Here is a 27,705-nt window from a genome sequence, read left to right on the forward strand (position 1 = left end):
GTTCAGCTTGACTCTGCTTGACTCTTAAGGACCACACAGAGGACCACCACATCAGGGCCGGTCTGTCAGCTTCAGCCATGAGCAGAGACGCTGGCATGGAGGTTTTTGGTGAGGCGGCACCATACCTGCGCAAATCAGAGAAGGAGAGAATAGAAGCCCAGAACCAGCCATTTGATGCCAAGACCTACTGCTTTGTGGCTGACCCTGAGGTGGAGTACACCAAAGGGAAGATCAAGGCTGCACAGGATGGGAAGATAACTGTTGAGACAGAGGACGGCAGAGTAAGTGCATTCCTCCTGGCCCTCCTCCCTGCCCTGCTGAGGGCCCTAGGACGTCTGCTAGGGTGTCAAGGAACACAGAAAGCACTAGACTAGCTCAGGCAAGAAATCTGTCCTGCCCTGCCCTTCCCTGCCCTTTGGGACCAGCATAGCCGCCAGAGGAAAGTGTTGCTCTGGATGCTGGGATGAAGGTATCCATTGGATAATTATTCTTGGTTTAGGCTTTAAAGATCAGGCAATGCTCTGAAACAGGTTGGGTTGCCAGTCTTAACAGCCTTGCCAGTCTTAGCATTTCTCAACCGCTGCTTTTAACTCTTTCTCATCTAACACTGTCATATCCGCTGATAAATTCCTTCCTTTACTGGTAGCAGAGTAGGCAGCTACTTTGAAAGTCCCCTTTGCATGTGAAATTATCAGTGTCACTGGCTGCAAACAGTTTCCTAGAGCCTGGAAGTTGTTAATCTTGCAAAAATGCTGAAATGTCTTAGCAGGTTGTGTCCTCATAACTTTTGTAAGAATAGCTGCAGCAGCCCAAAGAACTACCTCAACCAACATCTTGGCAGTAGGTGCTACAAGATTTTTAAGAAAGCAAATAAAGAATAAAGCAGTCATCCATTGGTTCACCCCCAGCCTCCAGCAATCACAGGTATGTGACTGAGCAGAGGCTGCAGCAGGCTGCTGTGTATAAGGACCTGCTTTCCTGGGGGCTGGCTTTTTTATATCCATTTGATCTTTTTACCTCTGTAGTGTCCTGTGGGAAAGATTTCCACAATTTAAAATTGGAGTATGTGTAGAGTGCTTCCTTTTCTCTGCAATATGCAGCCTGGTAATTTCAGCTTGTTTTTTCACAAGGAGAAGTAAATAATTCTTCCTTGCTATGGCCATGGTTCTCTCCACTATTCCTGACTCTGCAGACTTTGAAAGTGTCTCCTTTTTACCCCCAAATCCCAATCAAGTTATGGTCTCCTCATAGCAAAGCTGTTTCATACCTGTGACCATCTTTATTTCTCTTCTCTGGAGTATTTCTAGTACAACTATATCCTTTCTAAGAGGTGTGATCAGTCATGAAGGTGTGAATGAGCTGATGGACACATCCTTCATAAAACTTTCTTCTTTTCTCCCTTTCTTTTCTAATAATTCCTAATATTTTAGAGCTTCCTGCCCTCTTCTGAGCACTGAACTGACATTATGTTAGAAGCCTCTATAGTGACTCCCAGATAGGTCCTGTGAGCAGCAGTTAATGCGCAATCTCTTGTTCTATACAGAGACTTTCCATGAATCCCAATTGCTCAAGTGTTTGAACACTTTAGAAAGGTATATAGGCACACATATCAGGAAGTTGCTTTTGAAAACTGTGCCTGTAATTCTTGCTTTCTCAAAAGAAGTCCAAGATCATTCCACTAGTCAGGACCTGTGCTTGGAAATGGTGTTCAATCTTTCTGAATCAAGTATGATTGCAGTAACACTATTTCTTCCTTGGATTGGACTAGTCCGCTTGGACCAGTCCATGGGAGCAGAAAATACAGCATAAAAGCAATGGGAAAAGCCGTCTGCAGAAATGGCAACAGGATTTTCAAGCTCCTTCATGGTTCAGTGTGGCCAAGATAAGCTGCTGCCATCTGTGTGCATCTGCTTTCCTGCACATCTGCCCCCCTCCCCACCCATCCACAGGCTCTGGCTGTGTGACAGGATGGTCGCCCGCAATGTGAGCCCAGTAGAGCTGTTTCATAGAGCTAGAGCCTTTGTTTAATTAGGAATGGCAACAGGCAGGAGTGGAACGAATCTGTTCCAAGGAAGGATTTGCTGTTGATGAATCTTATGCTGTTAGTGTCCTATCTCTCCAGCACTGTGCAGTGTGAGTCTTGGAGGCTGAAAGGTAGACTAGCCAGCAGTTGTGCCCCTGGCCATTACAGCCATGAGCAGCAGCAACCTGAAGTTCATAAGCTGCAATAATGCGTAGAAAGATCTGGTCCAGCACAAATCCTGTCTGTGTGGTTGTAGCAATTCCAGGACAGTAAATTTACATCCTGTAAATTTGCCAGTGTTGTAGAGTTCCTGGCTGGCAGCAGTGTCTGCCCTGTAATAGCCATATCTTGTTTTGCACAGTTAAACAGAAAGAAAAATATGAATTAGAGCAGCCTTACAGATGTTATTACTTCTCTGTGTTTGTGTCTCTGTGTGTACACGTGGAAGGAGCACCGAGAGTTGCTGAATCAAGGTTAAATCTTTCTTTCTGAATTATAGATGCTTGTTGTCAAATCTGATGATGTATATGCCATGAACCCACCTAAGTTTGACAGAATTGAGGATGTGGCCATGTTGACCCACCTGCATGAACCTGCCGTCCTCTACAACCTCAAGGACCGCTACAGCTCCTGGATGATATATGTAAGTTCCCTCTCATGGCAAGGGAGAAAATCAAGCTGCCAGGAGATGAACTTCAGTGACTCTCCTGTTCTGTTTCCTTTCCTGCAGACCTACTCGGGTCTCTTCTGCGTCACTGTCAACCCCTACAAGTGGCTGCCGGTGTACAACCCGGAGGTGGTGTTGGCCTACCGAGGCAAGAAGCGCCAGGAGGCCCCTCCACACATCTTCTCCATCTCTGACAATGCCTATCAGTTCATGCTGACTGGTGAGCTTTTCTATTTACTTTGACCAGATTCACAGAAAAATGTGTCAGAAACACTGCTTCTGCCAAATGCCATTCCTCATCTGCCACGGGCTCAGTCGCCTTTGCCTTCTCTTACAGTGTGCTATCCCAATCCCTTGTTCTGTGTCAAGTTGCATATTATCTGCTTGGGCTTCCAATTGTTGTACTTTGGAATAGATGTGCCTATTTTATCTCTAGGTGATACAAAAACAGCTCCAGACAGTTTTCCCTGTCTCCTGAAGTAGGTTTTTTATTTTTGAAGTGCTGTGCTGTTTTACTGCACATTATCTGTATTTCTGGTCTAAGTACTAAGCTAAGCACCATAACAGGAACCACTGCAAAGGGCAGTTGCAGTTGGATAGGACACACTACCTGGGAAGTCCCTAGTCAGCACACCAGCACATGGCTTCAAGCAACAGCAGGTAGGTTCAGAACAGAGCTGGAAGAAATACTTTCACCAAAATACATGGTTTTAATTTGAATCAAGTCCTGTCCCGTATTAAATAGTAATAAAGGTAAAGAATGGTAAAGACAGAAGCAGAGGAGAGTGAAGGATGAAGCAAAGGTGGAGGAGAGAAGACAAGAAATGGGGTACAGGGATGGGAAGAAAGGAGGAAAAAAAGACCATGAATCTTTTCAGTTTTGCTTGCAGAGATTTTGTTTCTTTCCCTTCGATGGACAGTAGATCACGGGTTACCTGAGAACCAGCATTTTTCCCTACAGCTTCTCTGACTGCAGTTATTTTTCCCTTTGACAGATCGTGAAAATCAGTCTATCCTAATCACGTAAGTATATCTGTCGCTTTGAACTTTGTCTCCAACAAAAACTGGGCAGATAATTCTTCACTCTGTGCTTTCTTTCAACAGTGGAGAATCTGGTGCAGGAAAGACTGTGAACACGAAGCGTGTCATCCAGTACTTTGCAACAATTGCAGCAAGCGGGGACCTAGCGAAGAAGAAGGAGTCCTTGATGAAGGTGTGAGGAAGAAATGCTTGGCAGAGGGGCACTTCGGGATGTTATCAGCTTGTGGCTGTGGACAAACACTGGTGACAAATGTTTACCTCAAAATATGAAATATCTTTTATTAGCCTCAGCCACTCTCTCAAAAGGCAGTAAGACCAGGGGCTGATAGGCAGTTAGGACCACAATAAATACAAGCCACCGGAGCTGCCACTGTCACTGCCCAGGTGTAGCTTCACCTGGACTGAAACCAGGTCTGGGGGATTGGTGTCCAGGAAGAATCATAAGTTCCAGTTTCTTCACATGGACCAGTCTGAGAGATGAGAGCTCTGTCCATGGGAGAAATTCTGAATAAGAGAAAAATGAATTATTTACCATTTACACACAGTACTGGTTCTTGGCACTGTAGTCAAGAGGATGCTGTAGTAATGCTGTACAGCTGAAATGAAGGGCATGTGGTTGCGCAGGTAATCAGGCGAGCTGCAATATAGTCACTTTTTCCTACCACATAGCCCATGGTGTTTTTCAATAATTATTCATTCCCGTAGGGTACACTCGAGGATCAAATCATCAGTGCTAACCCACTGCTGGAGGCCTTCGGGAATGCCAAGACTGTGAGAAATGACAACTCCTCGCGTTTTGTGAGTCGTCATGTTTCTCTCTGCCCTCCTGCATTCCTAATCCTGTTTGCCTGCTTGTTACTTGCAACTGGGAGCCACTGGGCTGGGAGAAATATTCTTGCTGACAGATTTCTTGGTTGTTTGTCAGATGCCGATGTGTTTCCAGCTGTTCCATGCTCATAGCTGCGTGGGCTGCAACAAACTGTTCCCCTTTATCTATCTTTGAATATCTAAGATAATTCAGAGTGATTTTGAGATGCTGTCACTAAGATTCAAGAGAGAAAAGCACTCTGGCATATTACCCTGGGAATGCTGCACTGACCACTACCTTTTGTCTGTTTGCCAGGGTAAATTCATTCGTATTCATTTTGGTACCTCTGGAAAACTGGCCTCTGGTGACATTGAGACCTGTGAGTAAATGAGGGGGGCTTACTGCTTTAATAAAAATTAAAGAAGAGCTTGAAAAATTTATATGTGCATACATATTACAGACTTGTTGGAAAAGTCAAGAGTTACTTTCCAGCTGAAAGCTGAGAGAAGCTACCACATCTTCTACCAGATCCTCTCCAATAAGAAGCCTGAACTGCTTGGTAAGGACAGGCATCACCTGGTGACATTTTACAGTAAAATCAATATGGGAAACTTTTCCCTAAATATGCCAGCTCAGTGATGGAGGGTCCAGTGGCACATTCTGGCCTTGTACCATGTGTCACAAGCACCCAGCTTCCATTTTCGGCAGGTGCCTCAGGCTGTGCAAAGCACTGAAGCTTTCATCACATGCTTATTAATGTCATCTACTTTCCAGCATTAACAATGACTGGGTTACCAAAGCTGTACACAGCACTTTTATCTCTATATAATGGTGTCACGCTAGGGGTTACTCCACCTCCAATTTATCTGCCCTGGGTAAGTTCTAATGCAAACTGTGTGCAGGTGAGGTGTGGGGGTGGCTAATTTACTCTGCCTTACACCTTGCTGTTCTTGCTGATGTGGAAATTCCAACTTATATGGGCCAGATCTGGTGAATAATCTTGAACAGAAAGGTGAGAAATTCCCTGGGTGCAGAATGACCAGATATCCTGATCTACAAACCATCTATCTGAATTCTTCATCATATGGGCAAAAGTTCTTCCTGTTTCCAGTATAGCCCCTCCAGCCTTTTCCCCCTTCCCACTGCCATGGCATACCCTACCCATGCCCTTCATCTGTCTCAAACCCTTTTGCCACACACTCGACTACTGCACTCATCCTTACTCCTCTCTGCCCATCCCTCCCAACTATCCACAGAGCATTTCCCAAGGTGAAGTTCCTACCACCATCCTCACACTATGTGCCCTCCCAACATTTACTACCTCCCTTTTCCCTTCCCAGAGAGACTGCTGTGTGCCAGGGGACTGCATATCTGTACAAGGACACAGACAGATTTATCTTCTTATGTATGGAGGGCTTCCTGTCCTGCACGCTGCACAACCCCACTGCACATCTGCACACCTTCCTTTCTCCTCTTACTCTGCCATAGGATTCAGGACTGAAAATGAATTGTGAATTTTGGCCTCAATTAGATGGAGATAAACACACTTGTTTGTATTACTTATGTGCACCAGCAGACAACACCAGTGGGTGCAAGGGGCATTCAGGATGGATTAGTATATGTCATGTATGATGATAAGCACGTATGAGTCTTACCTAAAAGTATCTTTCTTAAAAGCTGTTTCTTTGGATGGCCCTTGTTCCTTGTCTGCCAGTGCTGAGTGTTTGGCTCCCGGTTCACAGCATATTAAACTGGTAGGACTGACAACCTGCCTGGGACTTTCTGCTCATCCAGTAGAACATAGATGAATGGCTTTACTCTGTCTTTCTTGTCTGTTAATAAAAAACCAAGAGTTTGGGGATGCAAAAGGAAAAAGAGCCTGTGAAACCTTGCTGAGCCATTGTTCCATTTTCATTGCCAGGATCTGTCTCTTACTCCTTCATTTGCTTTTCAGAGATGCTCCTCATCACAACCAACCCATATGACTACCCCTTCATCAGCCAAGGGGAGATTTCTGTGGCCAGCATTGATGACCAGGAAGAGCTTGTTGCTACAGATGTGAGTACATTTAGCAAGGAGACACAGTATCACTTTTACCATCACCACCATTATAATCAGCTGATCTATCTGGTGTGCAGGCAGCCATTGACATTTTGGGCTTCAGCCCTGATGAGAGAATGGGGATTTACAAACTGACAGGGGCAATCCTGCACTATGGGAACATGAAGTTCAAGCAGAAACCACGTGAGGAGCAGGCAGAGCCGGATGGCACAGAAGGTAATACCTTTATGGCTTGGAGAGACGTATTCTGAACTGTTTTCATACCATTTTTCACTAGAAATGCAAGGATTCTTCCAGGAAAGAAGCAATTGTTTCTTGATGAACATAAAAAGGAGGTTCAACCTTCAACTTACCACGTCCTGTAGATTCACTTTCTGCATCCACTTTATTCCTGGTGGCTCTGCTGAAGGACCGTGTGCCTGGGACATGTTACTGTAGTGTGTTCTGTTTCTGGTAACACATCCAGACTTGTTTTGCTTGTGTGATATTGTGGAGAAGGGGCTCAAAGGGAAAAACACTCTGTTGTCCCATCACCAATGCATTCACTGTTTTTACCACACCTGTTGGGGCTGCCATAGCCACTTAATCATGAGGACCAGCCCTACAAGACTATTTGGAAAAGTAAATGAGAATGTTGGTCAAGCTTTGTGAATAGAGTAAAGCCAACCAGTTTGCCAGGTTTCAGAGTGAGCTCTGGCTAGCTTCAATGTCTGTCCCAGCTAAGAAGAAAGTCTTTCAGCTTTTTTTTTTTGTTTTACAGAAGCTGACAAAGCAGCATACCTGATGGGCCTGAACTCAGCAGACTTGCTAAAAGCTTTGTGCTATCCCCGGGTCAAAGTGGGAAATGAATATGTCATGAAGGGCCAAACAGCAGATCAGGTGAGTGTCAGGGAACAGCAGGGATGGGACTGTCCTGTCCCTAAGGGACAGGAGTGAGTGCAGGTCACAGCTGAGGATGGTCAGGACCATTAAGACCTATTAGTGTACTTTGTGGGCTGACTGTATCTGTGCATGGTGGAGGGGCATTTTATTCTGAAGATGCACGAGCAGTGCCCTGACACAGCTGTGTGAACCATCTCCCTGCAGGTGCACCAGGCAGTGAATGCCATTTCCAAGTCAGTCTATGAAAAACTCTTCTTGTGGATGGTGATGCGCATCAACCAACAACTGGATACAAAGCTGCCAAGACAGCACTTTATTGGGGTCTTAGACATTGCTGGCTTTGAGATTTTTGAGGTTTGGTTTTAAATAGCACTCTTAGATTTCTGGCTGTCTTTAAATGCTTTTTTTCCTTTTGTTTGACTTTTCCAACCTTTCCTTCTCCTCACCCCAATGCAACCCTCAAGGCAAATGTCTCTGAAGCTGCTTCTGCCTTTGTAGATTCATCACCCACTTTGTAAAAGAAAAGAAATGGCAGAAGCATAGCCATGAAGCTGCTGTCTCCCTCCCCACAGAATCTGTATTTAGTGACATTAGGGTCACCCAAAAACATCGCCAATGCAGGCTACATCAACCATGTGCTGCACAGCACAACTTTTCTGTAAGCCTGGACCACCTGTGATATATCCTTTATGCTATTATCAAAACTCTTCAGGGATAGTCTGGCTGACCTTGCCTTGACATCTCTATGAAATAAATTGTTTTGAGTCAATTTAACAGTATTAACACATTTACTCAAATATTAGTTCAACAGCTTTGAGCAGCTGTGCATCAACTTCACCAACGAGAAACTGCAACAGTTTTTCAACCACCACATGTTCGTACTGGAGCAGGAGGAGTACAAGAAGGAAGGAATTGAGTGGGAGTTCATTGACTTTGGGATGGACCTGGCTGCTTGCATTGAGCTTATAGAAAAGGTGAGTTTCTTGTGCAGCTTGTGCAATCACACAAATCAGATTTGGAAGGGGTTCTCAAGAGTGTTTGCACTGAGTGCCTTCAATACAATCTCTGTGAAGCTTCCAGGTCTCCTTACCTCCTTCCTTCCTTTAAACATAACCCTTCTCATTAGTTATCCACTGACTGGAAATGTGTTCTGCTTCCTAAAAAGACATTGCTTTTATTTCTCTGTTCTTTCTTTCTTCGAGATCATTATAAATTGTCAATTCATTGTCATATCTACCCCAGTTGTCTTCTGTCTTTGCATATCGGTTCCTCCTCAGATTTTCTACTCAGTTAAATTCAGATGTTAGAAAGCTTCACATCTGCTTGCTTTTTGCTCCTTCTGGGTAAGGAGAAGTCACTACTGTATTCCAAGAAGTTACTGCACAGTTTTTGCTTGACTTTCTTTGTTTTCTATCCAATGTCTGGGTAGTTCAAAACTCTTATTTATGAAAATCTGGTGCTTTTGAATATCTTGCCAACTGTTCACAGAAAATCTCGCTTACCTGCTCCTCCCAAGCTAATTCTCTATAAAATACCTCTAGTACTTTAATTTTAGCATTTCTTTCACTCCATATTATTATAACTTGAATTCATCTTATTTGAAAACACCTTGTTTCTATTCAGCCTATGGGCATCTTCTCCATCCTGGAAGAGGAGTGCATGTTCCCCAAGGCAACTGACACCTCTTTCAAGAATAAGCTCTATGACCAGCACCTGGGCAAGTCCAGCAACTTCCAGAAGCCTAAGCCTGGCAAAGGCAAGGCTGAGGCCCACTTCTCCCTGGTGCACTATGCTGGCACAGTGGACTACAACATCTCTGGCTGGCTTGAGAAGAACAAAGACCCCCTGAACGAAACTGTTGTGGGGCTGTATCAGAAATCATCTATGAAAATTTTATGCAATCTTTATGCCACCTTTGCTTCCATAGATGAAGGTAAGATCAGAGGATTATGCTTCCTGTCTGTTTTTTCCAACTGTAGCTATCACCTGACTTGAATCAGTGTTGAGTCAGTATTCGTGCTTTATGTATTAGATGCACAATTATAATGCTGTCAAAGGGATCTACAGCAGTACCTCAGTTGGACTGTCATCTCATTTTCCAGCTGCAGGTGGTGGTATTATGAAGAAAGGAACCAAGAAAAAGGGCTCTTCCTTCCAGACTGTTTCTGTACTCTTTCGGGTAGGTGTGTTCTCTGGCCCAGCATGGGCCAGCTGCAGAAGAACGCCGAGAAGGCAGTCCTGTCAGACCTGTCTGCACTAGTTCACCATTCCCACTTTCTCTGTTGCCATATGATACTGTGGAAAGTTAGCTTTGGGATCTGGTAAAGGTTAGGTTGAATTCTGCTTTGCTGATGAGGTCCCATGGGATGATGGTGGAGAAGGAAAGTCATGTGCTTTGATCAGGTTGCACAGTTCTTGGCTTTGACCTTTGGTGCTAACAGCATCCTTCCCTTATTTGGCTGTAATTGGCTTCTTCCAGGATGTGTCTCTCTGAGTACAGGGCATTGTGTGGCAACCAGTGCCTTGCAGTCAGTGTGGGCAACACAAATTACATGTTGCAGCCCCTTGATGGTGCTGTGGCACATCTATATCCTGGGGCCAGAAACAGGCTCAGCCCTTCCTGGCAGGATGAGGAGTGCAGCGTCCACCTGGCTGTGACATGGGCCATACTCAGAGTATGTCATTGTTGTATGAGATGACTGAAGAAATGCAATGCTAACAAAAACTATCCTGCAGAGCAGATGACTTATGATGTCATAGACAAACATTGATTTTGTGGCTCAATTCACTTTTAAATATACATAACTAATGTATCTAAGTAATGAAAACAACAAATCAACTCATTCATTCATTTGATCAAAAGTTTGTTTGATCAAGAAAGACTACTATTGGTATCCTGGAATATCGTTCATTTCTTTCCATCCTTGGCCTGTTTAATAGCTCTTATGATTAGTTTCTAACCACTAAGGACATATTTTCATTTTAAGATAGGAGAAAAGTTGTATCTACTGTTAGTAGCCATTTACTTTGCTGATGCCTATACAGGATTGTAGAATATTCACTACACAACTAAGGAAAAACTTCTGAATTTTTATTTTTCATCAGATTCAAATCATATTGACAATATTTGCATTATGTCTTGAAGTAAGGTAGAGATTGCAAATGATCTCTTTTTTACAGGAAAATCTAAATAAGCTGATGTCCAACTTGCGAACAACTCATCCTCATTTTGTGCGTTGTATCATTCCCAATGAAACAAAGACCCCAGGTAATTTGTAAAACATAGATTAGAAATTGGCAGAAAGACCAATTGACCAATGCTAGAAAAATCAGTATATACCAATGTTGCTCTGTCATAGGCCTGATGGATCACAAGCTTGTTCTACACCAGCTGAGATGTAATGGTGTTCTGGAAGGCATTCGAATCTGCAGGAAAGGATTTCCTAACAAGATATTATATGGGGATTTTAAACAAAGGTCTGTAATAACATTCTTGTGTTTGCGTGAAGCCCAATTCATTTGAGAGAAGAGTCATGCTAAACAAGTCAATGATACAGTTCTTAGGAAAAGACTATTTTAATATTTAACTGCTATCGAAAGTAAGAAGATGTATCTAACAGGAGGGTCTGTGTGGGCAGTGCCCACCCAAATGCCTTCCTGAATACCGTATACCAAAACCTATTTTCATTTCATTCATGTTCATCTGAACGTTTGGGTATTCTTTGCTTAAATTCTCAAATTTGACACAAGCTTATTTCAGCAAGAATATGGAGGGTGGTCTATACTACATCCTATATTTAACCACTATCTAGTAGATGTTTGAAGAATGTTGTTTAAATAATTAGAACTAGAATGATTTTACTGAAAGGAAATTGTGTTAAACCTGATACTACTTTTTTGGTGAAATTAGAAGCTTGACTGGCAAATGTAGCTACATTAACAAAACAGACTTCAGTAGGACACCTAAATGAGTTCCACATTGCACTCTCATTTTGTATGGGGCTAACATTCTATATGTTAACATTTCTACAGCACCTTAGCTACATTAATTTATAGATAAAAAAACCCACAACCAAAAAATTTGCCATGCAAATAAGACATTTATAAAGGGTTGCTAAATTTAGGGCAACCCAGCTGGGTTCATCTGCTTGTTGTATTTGAAAAAAGGCAAATGTAAGGTTAGATCTCTAAGAACAAAGGAAGTACACCACACTTACAGCACTGAACAGGGTATCCTGGAGAGCAGGGACATTGAAAAGGGCAGAAGTGGCATTTTGGGCACTAACTGAAGAAGACTTCCCAAGGCAGTGATGTGGGTGGGCAGATTTGTGTATGGGTAAAGAGAGGCATGCTGAAAAGAATAGGGGGTGGAATAATCTTTCAGCGTAGGATTAGGAAGTCCGTTGCTAGACTCTATGTCTAATTCTGGTTTACATACTTAAAGAGGAATGCAAGAAGCTGAATATGGTTCAGAAAAGAGCTGCAGGATAAACATGAACTCAAGTGCAGTGAGAGATTTAAATCAAACTAGTTAACTCATGAAACTGTATGTTAACAGATGGTTTGTTTGTGGTGTAGAGAACTTACAGGTGTAAAGATTTCTGAATTCGCAGGAACCTGTCATCTAAAAGACAGACTTAAAGCAAGAGTCCAAGGGTGGGACCTGAAAAAGTATGTTGTCAAGGTAGAAATGAAGTATACCTTTCCTACAGTGAGGTTGAATAGCTTACCTGGGACACTCTCAAGGTTTGAAGGATTCAAATAAGATTGAAATTTCTTTTTTTTTTTTTTTTTAAAAAAAAAAGAACTAGATTAATCACAAGATGGGGGCTGGATGAACAAGGCACTGGGAGGACTGTGTGCCTGTGTTATACAGGAGGTCAGATTAGATAATTGCAGCAGTCCGTCTATTCTTAAAATCCATTCATTTTTTTAATTTACAGCTAAGCCAGTGAGCTGGCCCCCTAGATTAGTGTAAATGAGTGTGACACAGATAAGCAGAGTCTCTCAAGTCCAGATAACAGACTGTCCATGCCCTCAGTCTCAGTGAGGGCTGTAACACATGCTGGGAACCTACTGAACAGACCTGCTTCTTACTAGTTTGCTATTTAAGGCTGGAGTTGTGAGTCAGACTCAGCCTTCCTCTGTATCTTCAAAGTGACAGCTGTTCTTGTAGCATCCTGTGCACTAAAATGATACCGATGGTTAAGCTTTTTTCCTTTATTTAACCAGATACCGCCTTCTGAATGTTGGTGTCATTCCAGAAGGACAGTTTATTGACAGTAAGAAGGCATGTGAAAAGTTGCTGTCTTCCATTGAGATAGATCATACTCAGTACAAATTTGGACACACTAAGGTAAACATTTAATTTTTCCACACAATGACAAATCATTCATTGCATTAAAATATGAGCCAAGCAAGGACTGATCTCTGTTCTTTGATTGCAGGTGTTCTTCAAGGCAGGTTTGCTAGGTGTCCTGGAGGAGATGCGAGATGATTGCTTAGGACAACTGATCACACAGACACAGGCTTTATGCAGGGGATACCTGAGGAGACTTGAATTGAAAAGAATGTTAGACCGAAGGTGTGTGTCTTCTGTGAGGTCTGGTTTCTCAAAGATGTGCTTTTTTCACAGTACTGTTGAATCACTTTGATTTCAGGGAGTCCATCTTCTGCCTCCAGTACAACATCCGTGCATTCATGAACGTCAAGCACTGGCCCTGGATGAAGTTGTACTTCAAGATAAAACCCCTCTTAAAAAGTGTGGAAACTGAGAAAGAAATGGCCATGATGAAGGAAGACTTTGAGAGAATGAAAGAAGAACTGGCTAAATCAGAAACCAAGAGGAAAGACCTGGAAGAAAAAATGGTGACTCTGGTGCAAGAGAAGAAGGACCTGCAGCTGCAAGTACAAACTGTACGTAATTTTAAACCATTTTTGGCTCCTCAGATTACATCAGTTTTGCCTGAGTGTTCAGAAAAGGGCTGAATGGAAATTCTGTTATTTCGTGTTCCAATTGCATAATGAGCAGGTGATTTCTGCAAGTGTCAGACAATGTGTGACAATGAAACACGCTTCTGTTTTCTGTAAAAAGGAAAATGAAAATTTGGCTGATGCTGAAGAAAGATGTGACCAGCTGATCAAAACAAAATTCCAGCTGGAAGCAAGAATAAAGGAGGTAATGGAAAAGCTGGAGGATGAAGAGGAGATAAATGCTGATCTGGCAGCCAGAAAGAGGAAACTGGAGGATGAATGCTCTGAGATGAAGAAAGATATTGATGACCTTGAGTTAACACTGGCTAAGGCTGAAAAGGAAAAGCATGCCACAGAAAACAAGGTACTTTTTATTTCTGCTAATTTCATGTTTAATAATAGTTGCTCTGTCTATATATAGGATGTAAAGGTGCAGTCAACTTGAACAGTAACACAGTGTTGTATAAGGAAATCTATGGGCCTGGTGTTAAATTTGATCACCTCCATTGTGCAGGAAAATCAACCCATAAGCATACAAAAATGCATTAAAATGAAAGTTCAGAATTGCTTTGTGACTTCAGAAGGGTTGATATATAAGCAGAGAGATTATATAGTTTAACCATATAATGCAACTAATTAAGTCTCTTTGGTAGTCTAGCAACGAGTTTATTGCCTTTGTGTGATCACTAGCCTATATAAAAGCCAAAATTATTAGTGACCTTCAAGTATTTTGCCTTATAATAGGTTAAAAATCTAACTGAAGAAATGACAGGTTTGGATGAGACTATTGTGAAGTTAGTCAAGGAGAAGGCGGCCCTGCAAGAAGCCCACCAGCAGGCACTGGATGACCTGCAAATTGAGGAGGAAAAAGTTAATACCCTCACCAAAGCTAGGATCAAGCTGGAGCAACAAGTGAACCATGTGAGCATGTTGGACACAAGGAGAAGGGGCAGATTCTTCAGTTGTTCCATCGGTCATCTTTATATATGCTTGTTACAGGTTGAAGGATCTTTAGAACAGGAAAGAAAAGTTTGTATGGATCTTGAACGAGCAAAGAGAAAGCTTGAGGAAGACTTGAAACTTGCCCAGGAAACCATATTGGATCTGGAGAATGATAAACAACATTTAGATGAAAAATTAAGGAAGTATGAGAAAAAAATTAGTGACATTTATTATTTGTTTTTAACTGGACATATTTTCTTTTTATTAAAAGAACATTTCCTTCACAGGAAAGACTTTGAATTTAACCAGATGCAAAATAAAATTGAGGAACAGCAGAGTTCAGGTATTCGATTGCAGAAGAAGATCAGAGAATTACAGGCAAGAGACTTTATGTAATTACTTCATCATTACTGTTTGCTTGTTTAAACTGTAGTAGCATTGAATAATGCTTGACCGCAGTTGGTAACTGATAAAATCTCTGACCCAGTCACAGTAATTACCTTGTTACATTGCAATAATTTTCTCCACACAACAGAAAGCTGTGAGCTAAAGTTAGTATGAGTTGATCCATAGGTCTTTTTCTGTTGGTAAGCCTTCGCCTACAATGGCAAAACAGTAAAATTCAAAGGGACTTTGTTTTATTTATAGTCTCCGAAACAATGGGCTTGGTATTCTACTATGACAGTTACATGTTAACCTAAGCATTGAATTATCTGTTCCCTTAATTCCTGATGTGCTATTTCCTCATTATATAGGCCCGTGTTGCAGAGCTGGAAGAGGAGACTATGAGTGAGAAAGCGATGCGGGCAAAAGCAGAGAAGCATTGTGATGAGCTGACTAATGAACTTGAGGAAATCAGTGAAAGACTTGAAGAGGCTGGAGGAGCCACCACTGCTCAAAACGAACTTAACAAGAAGCGTGAGGCAGAATTTCAGAAGATGCGCCGTGACCTCGAAGAGGCCACGCTGCAGCACGAAGCCACAGCTGCCGCCCTGCGGAAGAAGCATGCGGACAGCACAGCTGAGCTTGGGGAGCAGATCGACAACCTGCAGCGAGTGAAGCAGAAGCTGGAGAAGGAGAAGAGTGAGCTGAAGATGGAGATTGATGACTTGGCCAGTAGTACAGAGACCATTACTAAGTCCAAGGTGTTTCTTTATAAGTGAAATACTTGAATTGGCAATATTCCTGTCTGGTGAGAATTCAATGCAATACAAACACACGTACACAGATTCCACTTTCTTACTGTCTTTCAGGCTAATCTGGAAAAAATGTACCATACCCTGGAAGACCAGATGAGAGATATGAAAGCCAAATGTGAGGAAAACCAGAGAAATATGAATGAGATGGTGATACAAAAAGCCCAGCTCCAGACAGAGTCCGGTAAGGAAGGCACAAAGATCTGCTGAGGGGATATTTTTTCCCTTCAGTAGCTGAGAGAACCTCTAATGTGTACCATGAGTGAGACCTAATTGTTCCCAAGGTGTGTATTCTACTTCCAGACTCATTGGTATGGGCACAGACAACATTAGAATAAATCAAATGAAATGAGTTCCTGAGTGACACTTTGAAGTTCATATGCCAATTGCAAAAATTATTTGCTTGGGTAAATAATTTCCAGAATGATGTGACACGGCTCACTTATTCCATGCAGGGGGACTGGGAATTTGGGGCAGTCTCAAATGATTTGAGCAACCCGTTAGAACTGCGCTTTCTCCTCCAAGACTGCACATGTTCACTGTGTGTGTGCTACCTTCATGAAGCTTGTTACTGCTCCCACGCAGACTTCTTGGAACGGTGTGAGTGATGAGTGTGAATGCTCCTTGGTCTGGTTGACTACAAGACATCTCAAATTAAAATGCCACTGAATTGGCTTAAACTAACCTTCTGAATTTTAGGGATTTTACACAATAGTAGATCAGGGAGTGCTGGCATATACTGTTCTAGCAGCTGAGCCATAGGGCTACACCTGCCATGAAAACCCTTTTAATGTGAATTTATATGAATTTATGGGAACGAGCTCTATAGGCACATCTGTGCATGGATGGAGATATAGTTACAAGGAAACAGCAGACCACAGAGGGCATAGCATGTGAAAGTCTCCCAAAATCTGGTAATCTCTGGAGGCTAGTGGTCCTGATGAACCCACAAGAACTGCGAAACTCAGAACACCAAGACCTGCCAAATCAGCCCAAGGCTTTTGGCAAACACCAACATCAACAATGGGTTGTATAACTGGGACCAACCACATCCAAGAGGGTGGTGGCTGCCATATGCAAAGACTACAGGATTGATTATACATACCACCTGATGAAAACAGGTGCCCCTGAGGGTCTTTCTGACCAAGCACTGGCCTGTCAGTTTTATCCTCTGCTTCTGAGCAGAGAACTGGGGTTGGCCTTCCAGGTGTTGCTCCTGCTAGGGAGATACGGGTGAATGTGTGTATGAGTGAGCTGTGAAGACATATGTGAATGTGCTGTGTTCAGAGTTGCCTGGCATTAATAACAGCTCAAGGCTAATAACTGTAGCAACTTAATTAATAGAAGGTGTTTAAACAAATATTGGTTGTGATCTGTGACTCCCCCATCTCTATCCCTTATCAAAGAAAAATGAATTTACAATACCTTTTGATGGAGAATGTCATGTGGGCACACAAAGACCATAACCAAATTCTTTCTTCTTCTGAATGATCTTTTTGAAGTGATCATGCTTGCAAAATCTTTCTATAAATCTGACCAGTTTGTTGTAATGTCATCGTGCATAGTGCTCAAGGGGAATCTTAGAATGAAATTGAAAGCTTGAGAAAAAATCTAAAATGGCTCAGGAAAAGTCTGAAAAAGACAATATTGGAGGGCTACAAGAAGACTCAAGAATACTAGAGATGACAGCATGGGCTATAGGCACCTCTCCAAGAAGGGAGAGAGGTGTTACTTCAGCCCACAGGACACAGGGTGATGTAGAATAAATGTTTTCCAGTTATTGTAAACCTTATGAAGTGAAAATTTAGGATATACCTCTTGTATCACAGGACCAATTACAGGAAGCTGCTAAAGCATTTTGTGTCAGTGTGACAGCATAAAATCATACTGCTTCAGCATGAAAATTGTGTTTTAAAAGAAACAACTAAGCAAATTTTCTAAAGCAAATTTGTTTCTAGAAAAAGAGTATCATCTAGTGGCTCAAAAATGTAACGAGGGATACAATTGGAATTAGAGAATCAGGTGAATTTAGAAAAAGAAAAACAACAGAAGCATTTTGAATAATTAAAATATACTGTGCAATAGTTCACCCCAGAGCAAGGGAGAGCTCCAAAGGGACCTGATCATAAAAAATGTGAAACTAAAATTAGATGCTTGCAAAAAAGCAGATTGGGACACAAAAATGAAAAAGAGCTGCTGATCTGCAGAAAGTGATGAAGAATTAGAATGGGAGTGTTTTGTTTTAACCCCAGCCAGCAAGTAAGCACCACACAGCCACTTGCTCACTTCCTTCCCCATCCCAGTGGGATGGGGAGAATTGGAAAAAAAAAAAGTAAAACTCATGGGTTGAGATAAGAACAATTTAATAACTAAAGTAAAATAAAATATAATACTAACAACAACAACAACAATAATAATAATAGTAATGAAAAGAAATATAACAAAAAAAACCCCAAGAAAAGACAAGTGATGCACAATGTAATTGCTCACCACCTGCTGACTGATGCCTGAGCAGCAATCTGCCCCTTCTGGCCAACTCCCCCCAGTTTATATACTGAGCAGTTCTATGGTATGGAATATCCCTTTGGCTAGTTTGGGTCAGCTGTCCTGGCCATGGTCCCTCCCAGCTTCTTGTGCACCTGCTTGCTGGCAGGCCATGGGAAACTGAAAAATCCTTAATTTAGGATTAAGTGCTACTTAGCAACAGCTAAAACATCAGTGTGTTATAAACGTTATTCCCACACTAAATCCAAAACACACTGTACCAGCTACTAAGAAAATTAACTCTATACCAGCTGAAACCAGGACAGGGAGTCAGGAGAAAACACTTATTGGGATAATACATATGAATGGAAAAAAGAAGAGGAGGTGGTAATAGCAGCATATACAATGACTATTACCACCATCCCATGACAGAGAGGTACTGCAGATCAAACTAGTCTTGTTACATTAAAAGAAATGACACCAGAGGATGTAAGACAGCTGCAGATCTTTGGCCACTGAAAGAAAGTACAGTTGTGGGTTGGACTGTAGCACTTTTAGAATCTGCTGCATACATTTAGTAAAGTAGGAATGAAATAAGTAAACTGAGTAGCCTTTGTGCTACACCAGCTCTTAGCCAGGTTAAACGTAATGCACCAAGGGATCATTCTATGGCCTCCCTGATGACTGCCTTAAGTCAAATTGTCCAACAGATAGGTAAGGCAAAAATGGCATTGGCAGCACTAATATTAATCCAGAAGTTGGGAGATGATGGGGAGTTGCTTAAATATGGGCAGGACAAAATACAATGTGCCAGTCACCCAGTCCTGATGGAGCACAGGTAGCTCTGGTCCTCTGGCAGCAGCAGTGATGAATCAGGTTCCTTGTAGCACTGGGTGCCCAAACACACTGCACTATATATTGCAAATGCCTGTGTGGAAAAAAGTAGGGAAACCTACCTGGAATCAGTTGTGGAGATAGTACAGAATATTACTAAGTATTATGAAGTGGGTTTAGGAGAAATGAAAGAAAAGGGAAAAAGAGGAAAGTTCCCTATGTGGGCCATGCATGACCAGAGACTTACAGTAACACAGCAGATGCAGCGCAGAGAAGAGGTTTCCAGAGCAGGTGAATAAAGAAAGGAGAGGTCAAGTAAACATTGATAACAAGGGTAGGAAAGCAGAACAAATTGACTAAACCTGTGCAAAGCGGTGGAGAGTATTGAAGTGTTTAGTAGAAGATGCAGTGAAAAGGAATGGGAAGAAAACACAGAATAAGCTAGAAAGAGTGATACAACTTAAAGGGAAACATCTAGGCCTAGAGACAGGATTGCCAGTTTCCCTAATGTTCTTTTAAAAAAGGAAGTCAGTATAGAAAAAATTTAGAAGGGATAATAAGAAAAGAAAGAGAAACGAGGGTTTGAAACGGTAGAGAAACTAAGTACTATGTGCTTAAGTAGTTAAAGCTGAGAGAATTGTGGTTTAAGCATGTGTATGTGGAAGTCTGAATGAACAGTAAAACTCATGATTAAAGCAGACTAGGAATAACGTCGAAGGAGATAGAATAGGTAAGTGTTGCAGGAGACTTATATCTGTCTCATAATTTCATTACTAAACCCTGCATTACGCTAAGAGTAAAGATGACATGGTAAAAAAATATATGCGATGAGGATGGTAAAATAAGAATGGTAAAAGTATATCCATAAAGGTAACAACTGATAAGATAAACAACATTGTGTGATTCGACTTGTCTGCTACTGATTGTTATTTATATATGAATGTTTTCAGGATGCTTAATCTGGACAGTACTGGAAACTTGTCTTTTCTTGTCACAGGTGCACTAAGCCATCAGCTCGAAGAGAAAGAAACCATAATATTGCAACTGTCCAGAAGCAAGCAGGCAATTACACAGCAAATAGAAGAACTGAAAAGGCAGCTAGAGGAAGAGATCAAGGTAGTGTTAACTACTAAGCATGTGCTTCAAAATGTATTAGGGCCTCAGTTCATTTAAAGAACACTTTTGGAAGTTTGTAAGTATTGTTGCCTACAGTCTAACACAATAAAATTACTACTGGGCAGGATGTGTACAGTGAGCACTGTGTTTAAATGCTTTGCTAAGGAGGTCTTTGACACATTAAAAGTGGTTTCAATTTTGGTGAATTTTTTCACGTTTTTTAACTTTAATGCCATGGTCTATGTGAGTTCTTTTGCTTCTGTAGTCCCAGGAAAGAAAAGCTACAGCATGTGCCAAGGTGAAAACATCAGTCTTGGTCTTTTCTAGTGGTAGAGCTGAGAAAAGTAGGTTGCAGCTGAAGATAGCTGCCTGAACACCTATAAACCTCTGGCTTTTTGTCTTCTGCCCATTCTGCAGTGACCATATTTTTAGTGTGCAAGATCATGGGGTCACCTGCTGATCACAGATAACATAAATACATGATATTATGGGTAATTTTTAGGCCAAGAATGCCCTGGCCCATGCCTTGCAGTCAGCACGCCGTGACTGTGACTTGCTCCGGGAACAATATGAGGAGGAGCAGGAAGCCAAGAGTGAGCTGCAGCGTGCCCTGTCCAAGGCCAACAGTGAAGTGGCCCAGTGGAGAACCAAATATGAGATGGATGCTATTCAGCGCACGGAGGAGCTGGAGGAGGCCAAGTACGTGATACATGAGATGAACTGTCCAGATGTTATCTACATTGTGCAGAACATAGACCTACTTTTAGTAGCCTGACCTAAATGATTTTATTGGGGTTTGCATATACACTTAATTAAAAAAATGACATCTGATATTGTACTTACTAAATTATGTACATAATACACTGATTTTTTGAATTATATGCTTATTTTATTTATATTCCTTAAGGAAAAAGCTTTCTCGACATCTCCAGGAAGCAGGGCAGCAGGCAGAGAGTGTGAATTCAAAGTGTGCCTCCTTGGAGAAGATGAAGTTGAAGTTGCAGGGGGAGTTGGAGGATCTGACAGTGGATGTAGAGAGAGCAAACACATTGGCAGCTGCCCTTGACAAGAAACAGCAGAATTTCGATAAGGTGATAAGTGAGCACAGTATCTTTTAAGTCTAGCCTTCCTAGAAGGCCAAACTAATACTCCCTACTTAAGTCAATACTGAAATCAAGTTGAGTCTAATAGTTATAAGATCCTTTAGAGCGTGCCAATAGGAATTTGTCATGTTTTCGGAGACTGAGGTATTTATCTAGTGCAGAAAATAGCCACAAAAAAATTTAACATTTTCAGTACTAGCAGGAAATGAAACATGATGTCTTTCAGGTTGTGGCAGAATGGAAGGGAAAGTATGAGGAGAGCCAGCTGGAGCGGGAAGGTCTCTCTAAAGAATCGCGCTTGCTGAACACAGAGCTTTTCAAAGTGAAAAATGCCTGTGAGGAAACCTTAGATCAGCTTGAAACAGTCAAACGGGAAAACAAGACTCTCAAGCGTAAGTGTTTGGCTCTGGTTTTCTATTAGCTGTTCACAGTCCTACCACAACAAGGCATGCTCTACAGGCATGCTTGTGTCTGCAGGAAGTACACTAAGTTACAGGACTCTGTCATTACTGTTCTTTCCATTTTAATGGAGAATATAAATGTCTCACCAAAAGCTGTCAAGCAAGTGTGACTAAGTGACTAAGCTAATAAAGCAAATCTCCTGGCTCTCCATTATCTGCTGCAGAGACATAAGATCAAGGGCATTTAGGTGCCACTCCCAGATAAAGGTGGTGCCCTCAAGAGGCTGTACAGTTTATGAAAGTGAATTTTACAGATGCACTGTGAACATACAATGACAAGACCTGTAGTGTTATCCTGATGGCCTATCCAGAGACATAAACACATGCAGGTATCTTCCAGGCTGTCTGTAAGGAGGGCTATGAAACCACACCAATACCCTTGTGTTTATGTCATCCTGCATGAGTTGGCTGTATCTGTTTTTATCTGTACATACATATACATACACATATACAACTGTGTACCATGTACGTATGTGTATACATATGTATATAGGCAGGTATACAAAAGAGGTGTTGAACACAGTCACAAAGTATAGAGTTCAACTTCTCTGGCTACCACAGGCTGATGTCATTCTTATCTCACAGAGGAAATAGCTGATCTGACTGAACAAATTACTGAAAATGGCAAAATGATCAGAGACCTTGAGAAAGCCAAAAAGCAAGCTGAAGTAGAAAAATCTGAGTTGCGGTTAGCTCTGGAAGAGGCAGAGGTGAGTTAGTTTAAATATTACTTGAAGAAGTAGAGAGCAGCCTGAACAGCTTTCTATTCTCTCTCCTGGGCAGTGGCTGTGTGCAAGTTTGATTGCCACAAACTTCAGGAAGTTGTGTGAAGTCACTGAGTAACATCACAATGATTATGTTCTCTGAAATGTTACTTTTGGGTTTGTTTTTTCCCTTTTTCTTTTAAAGGCAGCTCTTGAGCACGAAGAGGTCAAAATCCTTGGTGTCAACCGAGAACTGACTCAGATTAAATCAGAAATCAACAGAAAGATTGCTGAGAAAGATGAGGAGATCAGCCAGTTAAAAAAGAACCATCAAAGGACTGTGGAGACAATGCAGGGTGTTTTAGAAGCTGAGATCAGGAGCAGAAGTGAATCCTTAAGTCTGAAGAAGAAGATGGAGGGAGACCTGAATGAAATGGAGGTCCAGCTGAGCCATGCAAACCGCCAGGCTGCCGAGGCACAGAAACACCTGCACAGCATCCAAGGAGTTCTCAAGGTCTTGGTTTACCTTTCTGGTTGATTTATTTTTAAGCACAGTACCTGAGAAATTCATTAGGACAAAAATTGGCTCTTCATATTTAGGACACACAGCTGCACTTGGATGATGCTCTCAGGACACAGGAGGACCTGAAGGAGCAGGTGGCCATGGTGGAGCGCAGAGCAAACCTGTTGCAGGCTGAAGTTGAGGAGCTACGGGCAGCCCTGGAGCAGACAGAGAGGTCGAGAAAAGTGGCTGAGCAGGAGCTTCTGGATGCCACTGAACATATGCAGCTTCTCCATACCCAGGTAGTTTGCTTTGCTAAGACAGACATATTTTTGGGTCCAGAGATTCACAGAGTAAGAATGAATAGTAATTCTTGGTCTCTATGTGTAAGAGACCAAAGAGACACTCAAAGCTTCTCTTTTTCTCCTTCATAGAACACCAGCCTTTTTAATACAAAGAAGAAGCTTGAAAGTGATATGGCGCAAATCCAAACTGAGATGGAAGATATTACTAATGAAGCAAAAAATGCTGAAGAAAGAGCAAAGAAGGCAATCACAGATGTGAGGATATTACTGTGGTGGTTTTTTTTCAAATTTTCAGGGCTTCCCAATGGCATTGCTGCTGGGAGTTACTGTAAATACTCTTGTCACAAGTTGGACAAAGAATCAGTCTGTGGGCCTGGTTGAAGAGGCTATGTGCCAGGGGAGGATTAGAGCAACATGGAACTTGTCTTGCTGACAGATGATTTACTGGGGCTGTTGACATAATAATGAACTAAACCCACATTTAGTCAGTCTAAAACAAATAACTTTCTTCTGTGCTGCATGAAAATGTAAACCACAAAAAAATCCTGCAGTATTGAAACCAGTAAAGTGTCTAATGTATTTAAATATGTATCTTTTCAAAATCCTATTTAAGAACTTTTCAAATGAGAATTATGAATTTCCATTCAAAATTGGTGCTATATCCTCCTGTGCAAGGCCAGTGAAGCTCAGCCAGGTGATAGGGCTGGTGTATTGTGGGACCTAACCTGCTAATAATTTTTGATGCATGGGACCAAAACAAAATCTTAACACTTAAAAACATTATTTGGAGTTAAAATAAAGGAAAACTTCTCCAGTTGCTCATGAAAATGAAAAAAATAAAAATAAAAATTAGATCATTTGTATTCTGTTTGAATAAAACAGAAATAGAGCATTACAATGAATTATACACACACATATATATTTATATAGATATATATAATTTCTAATGTTATTATTTTATTCTCACATTTTTCAATTTAGACTTTTCAGGTATTTTGCTGCCAAAGCAATTTGTTGAATTTTACATTATTTGTAAGTAATATGTCACTCAATAATTCACCAAAATGCTTAATTTGACTGTATAGGAATCAAATGTTTGAGAGCAAAATATATCTTAGTTTTGTCTTAAATAGCATAGATTATTTTAAGCTATTTTCTGCCTTGTAACACTAGCCATCCAGGCTATGGTGGCAATAACAGCGCATGCACTAAGGCACAGCATGCAGACTCCATCACACTCCACGTGTGTTATGCAGAGAAGCCTTCCAGCTGTGCCATGCCCTACTCCCAAGTTTGCTGTGGCTCCTGCTGTACCCCATGGCTCCTGGGTGTCAATGAAGGTCACTGTAATGACCATACAGTGGGATAGAGCATTTATCCTTTCTGTCGTTCTAAGCTCCACGTGTGCAGCAAGGCAGATGTTTTCCCGTCCTTTTTCCTACTATTTCCTACCATGTTTCTGCCACTGTTATGTCACAGAAAAAAAACAAAGCAGGAAATGCGGTGGCAGGAATGGTCAGCAGGAACCAGGAATAAATCCTCAGATGGTACACAGCCTGCACTGTTCTTTCACATTCTTTCAGTTTCTTGTGTCATCTCCCTTCCAAGGCAGCCATGATGGCAGAAGAGCTGAAGAAGGAGCAGGACACCAGTGCCCACCTGGAGAGGATGAAGAAGAACCTGGACCAGACAGTGAAGAACCTGCAGCACCGTCTGGATGAGGCTGAGCAGTTGGCACTGAAGGGAGGGAAGAAACAACTTTTGAAGCTGGAGGCCAGGGTGGGTACCAGCACTGAACATGGGTGTCAAAGATACCTTTCTTCTCTGAGCCACGTGCGAGGCCTCAAGTCAATTGTTGATTGATTAACCAGATCCGAGAGTTAGAAGCTGAGCTGGAAGAAGAACGGAAACAATCTGCAGAGGCTATGAAAATCATCCGCAAACATGAACGACGTGTCAAAGAGCTTACTTTCCAGGTGGGTATAAATAGAAAGCAATTCTCCTGATGTTTTGTCTCCCAAGGATGTATAATTGCACATTCCCTTTCCACAGAATGAAGAACACAGGAAGAACATGATGAGGTTACAAGATCTGGTAGATAAACTGCAGATGAAAATCAAATCCTACAAAAGACAAGCTGAGGAAGCTGTGAGTCACTAAACTGAAGCGAATACTTATTTGCCATTTTCTAGGATTGTCAGTTTAAAAGTTGGCTCTGTGCTCCAGCATGTTGCCAGATGGTTTTTAGTTCCTTTTGTTTTGCCATTTCAGGATGAACAAGCCAATACTAATCTCTCCAAATTCAGAAAAGCACAGCATAAGCTAGAAGAGGCTGAGGAAAGGGCAGATATTGCTGAGAGTCAAGTAAACAAGCTCAGAGCTAAAACCCGAGAAGTCCCTTCTACAAAGGTAAGCCTTTATTGCAGGAGGCAGGTGTGCAATTTGTACTGTTTGCTCAAGCAACTCAGGCAGTAGATTTGTGCCTTGCTGGTGGCTATAGCCACCATTAAGAAAGGACAGCTCTGGAAGGAAGGGACTTTGAAGAAAGGCTGAGAGGGTTGGGGTTTAGCCTGGAGAAGAGAAGGCTCCACAGAGACCTTATTCTGGCCTTTCAATATATAAAAGGAGCTCATAAGAAAGACAGAGAAAGACTTTTTACCAGGGCCTGTAGTGACAGGACAAGGGGCAACAGTTTTAAGCTGAAAGAGGGTAGGTTTAGGTTAGACATAAGGAAGAACTATTTTATGATGAAGGTGGTGAGACACTGGAACAATTTGCCCAGAGAAGTTGTGGATACCCCATCATTGGCAGTATTCAAGGTCAGGCTGGATGGGGCTTGGAGCAACCTAATCTAGTGAGAGATGTCCCTGTCCCTGGAAGGGGTTTTGGACTAGATGATCTTTGAAGGCCCTTTCCAGCTCAAACTGTTCTGTGATACTATGATTTTATGACTCTGGCATTTCAGGCTCTGGTGCCGAGCATGAGCATTTTGGCTAGTTTCATCACATTAGTTTCAGATTTAAGAAACTGCGTCATAAAGTGAAAGTAATGAGAGCCAACTTAACTCTGAACATTCCTGAAACAACCTTCCTGTGAGCCTTAGGCAGAACTAACGTTCTGATTGAGAAATATGCAGCAGGACTGTGTCCTTAGCTGAACTTCCTGGGCAGTTGTCTATCTCCAACCCAAGACTGTTTGGTACAAGATCTAGAGCCTATTTTTCCTAGTGTCATCTGAGCAGATGTAACATCTTTCGACTGCACTAGTCTAGCTCCATGGTTGGAGGTAAAATACCCTCAGTCTACGTTTTGGAAAAATTACTGGTGCCTAGAGCATGTATCCAGGAAATGGAGAACCTTGGCTCCAGGCTGCCTTTTGCTTACCCACAGCATCCTCTTGCTCATACAGCATTTCAATTCTAGAAGAGACGCTATGGAGATCATGCTTTCTTCTGAAGGCTGTGGCCTGAGACTTGATAGATAATGTTGATTTTTGCCAGAGGGTGGTGTATAACTTTCAGTGAGTCACTTAATGCCATGCTCCAATAAAAAGGCTTTGACTCCTTAGTGCTTGTCAGGGTATCTTGCCAAGACCCCAGGGGAAGCTCTTGGAAGGCTGAGTCCAGGTTCCTAAGCAAAGCGTCTAGATATGAGATTACCTTGTAGAGGGAATGCTGAATCTCTAATTGAATTGAAAGCCCAGACGGAGGCAAGATTTCAGATCTCTCCTGTTCAGTATCCCCAGGTAAAGGCAGGTTGAACATACTGACGATGGGCAACTTTCTCTGCAATATGCTATAGTTGCAGATCCTGCTTTGAGGTGCCTGATCCTGTGCAGTATATATGGAGGCTGAGCACCTGGCATGAGTTCTGGATTCTGCTCTGGGAGGCCTAAAAATTAAGCATTGCAATGCCTAAATCTTTTAATAGATCATCCTTTAACTCCCTTCCATGCTTTCCATTCACTTTTGGAAATGCTAGGATACTCCTTGTCCCCAAGGATGGGTGTGGAGATTGTTTAAGCACTGCAACAGTAAAGTAGCACTTCAGAAAAGCCAACAGATACGTTTCTCCATTTCAACCCATCAGTCCGACAGTGTGACATTTGATGATGTGTGGTCTTAAGGGTTACAGACACGGCTACATTGACCTGGGCTCCACTTGCACATCCTAGCTGGATGGTGCATTGAGACAGATGATTTTAGGGACTGAAAGATTCATCTTGACATGTGTGGACTAAACAAAGCCTCTCCTTTCCAGGTGGTGATAGGAAGTGAAAAATGAGCTTCCTCTGGGATAACCAGAACTTACAGAAAGTATCTTTCCAGCTGTGGATTTGCAGTAGAGCTGCACTGGTAGGAAGTAATCTTCCATTCATAGAGACAAACATTTTCTGTCACTCTGCTGCTGTACCAGTGTCAATAAAGTAGATATCTGCAACTTCAGGTGCTCTGAATGTTGATGTTCAGATGAGAGTAATTTTCTTTCTAAGGTAAGCATAGTCAAAACTGTGGGTTCAAGTCTTAATGCTGCTATCACCATGTTTGAGCAATTTTGTCCTGGCCTTAAAATCTAGGTGTTTGACAGGCTTCCTCCATAGCTGC

The 27,705-nt window shown here is 42.0% G+C and overlaps 1 protein-coding gene across 1 annotated transcript; it reads left to right on the forward strand.

Annotated features, from left to right (window-relative positions):
- On the forward strand, positions 1-27,415 carry LOC104839252 (myosin-3-like). Its single transcript, XM_010579457.1, has 39 exons — positions 1-281; positions 2,523-2,666; positions 2,754-2,910; positions 3,686-3,713; positions 3,795-3,903; positions 4,437-4,529; positions 4,855-4,918; positions 5,000-5,098; positions 6,494-6,597; positions 6,678-6,816; positions 7,361-7,479; positions 7,687-7,836; positions 8,286-8,456; positions 9,106-9,415; positions 9,585-9,661; positions 10,663-10,750; positions 10,842-10,959; positions 12,715-12,838; positions 12,930-13,066; positions 13,143-13,398; positions 13,577-13,819; positions 14,200-14,376; positions 14,455-14,600; positions 14,685-14,775; positions 15,153-15,542; positions 15,651-15,777; positions 19,909-20,027; positions 20,530-20,726; positions 20,935-21,118; positions 21,357-21,522; positions 22,177-22,301; positions 22,501-22,809; positions 22,896-23,099; positions 23,232-23,357; positions 24,711-24,881; positions 24,974-25,078; positions 25,155-25,250; positions 25,374-25,511; positions 27,362-27,415. Exons 1-39 carry the CDS (start codon positions 78-80, stop codon positions 27,383-27,385), a joined length of 5,829 nt encoding a protein of 1,942 aa, XP_010577759.1. The 5' UTR covers positions 1-77; the 3' UTR covers positions 27,386-27,415.
- The last annotated feature ends 290 nt before the right edge of the window (positions 27,416-27,705 follow it).

This window comes from Haliaeetus leucocephalus, unplaced genomic scaffold (genome assembly GCF_000737465.1).
Source record: "Haliaeetus leucocephalus isolate CR32 unplaced genomic scaffold, Haliaeetus_leucocephalus-4.0 Scaffold657, whole genome shotgun sequence".
In the NCBI taxonomy this organism is placed as follows: domain Eukaryota; kingdom Metazoa; phylum Chordata; class Aves; order Accipitriformes; family Accipitridae; genus Haliaeetus; species Haliaeetus leucocephalus.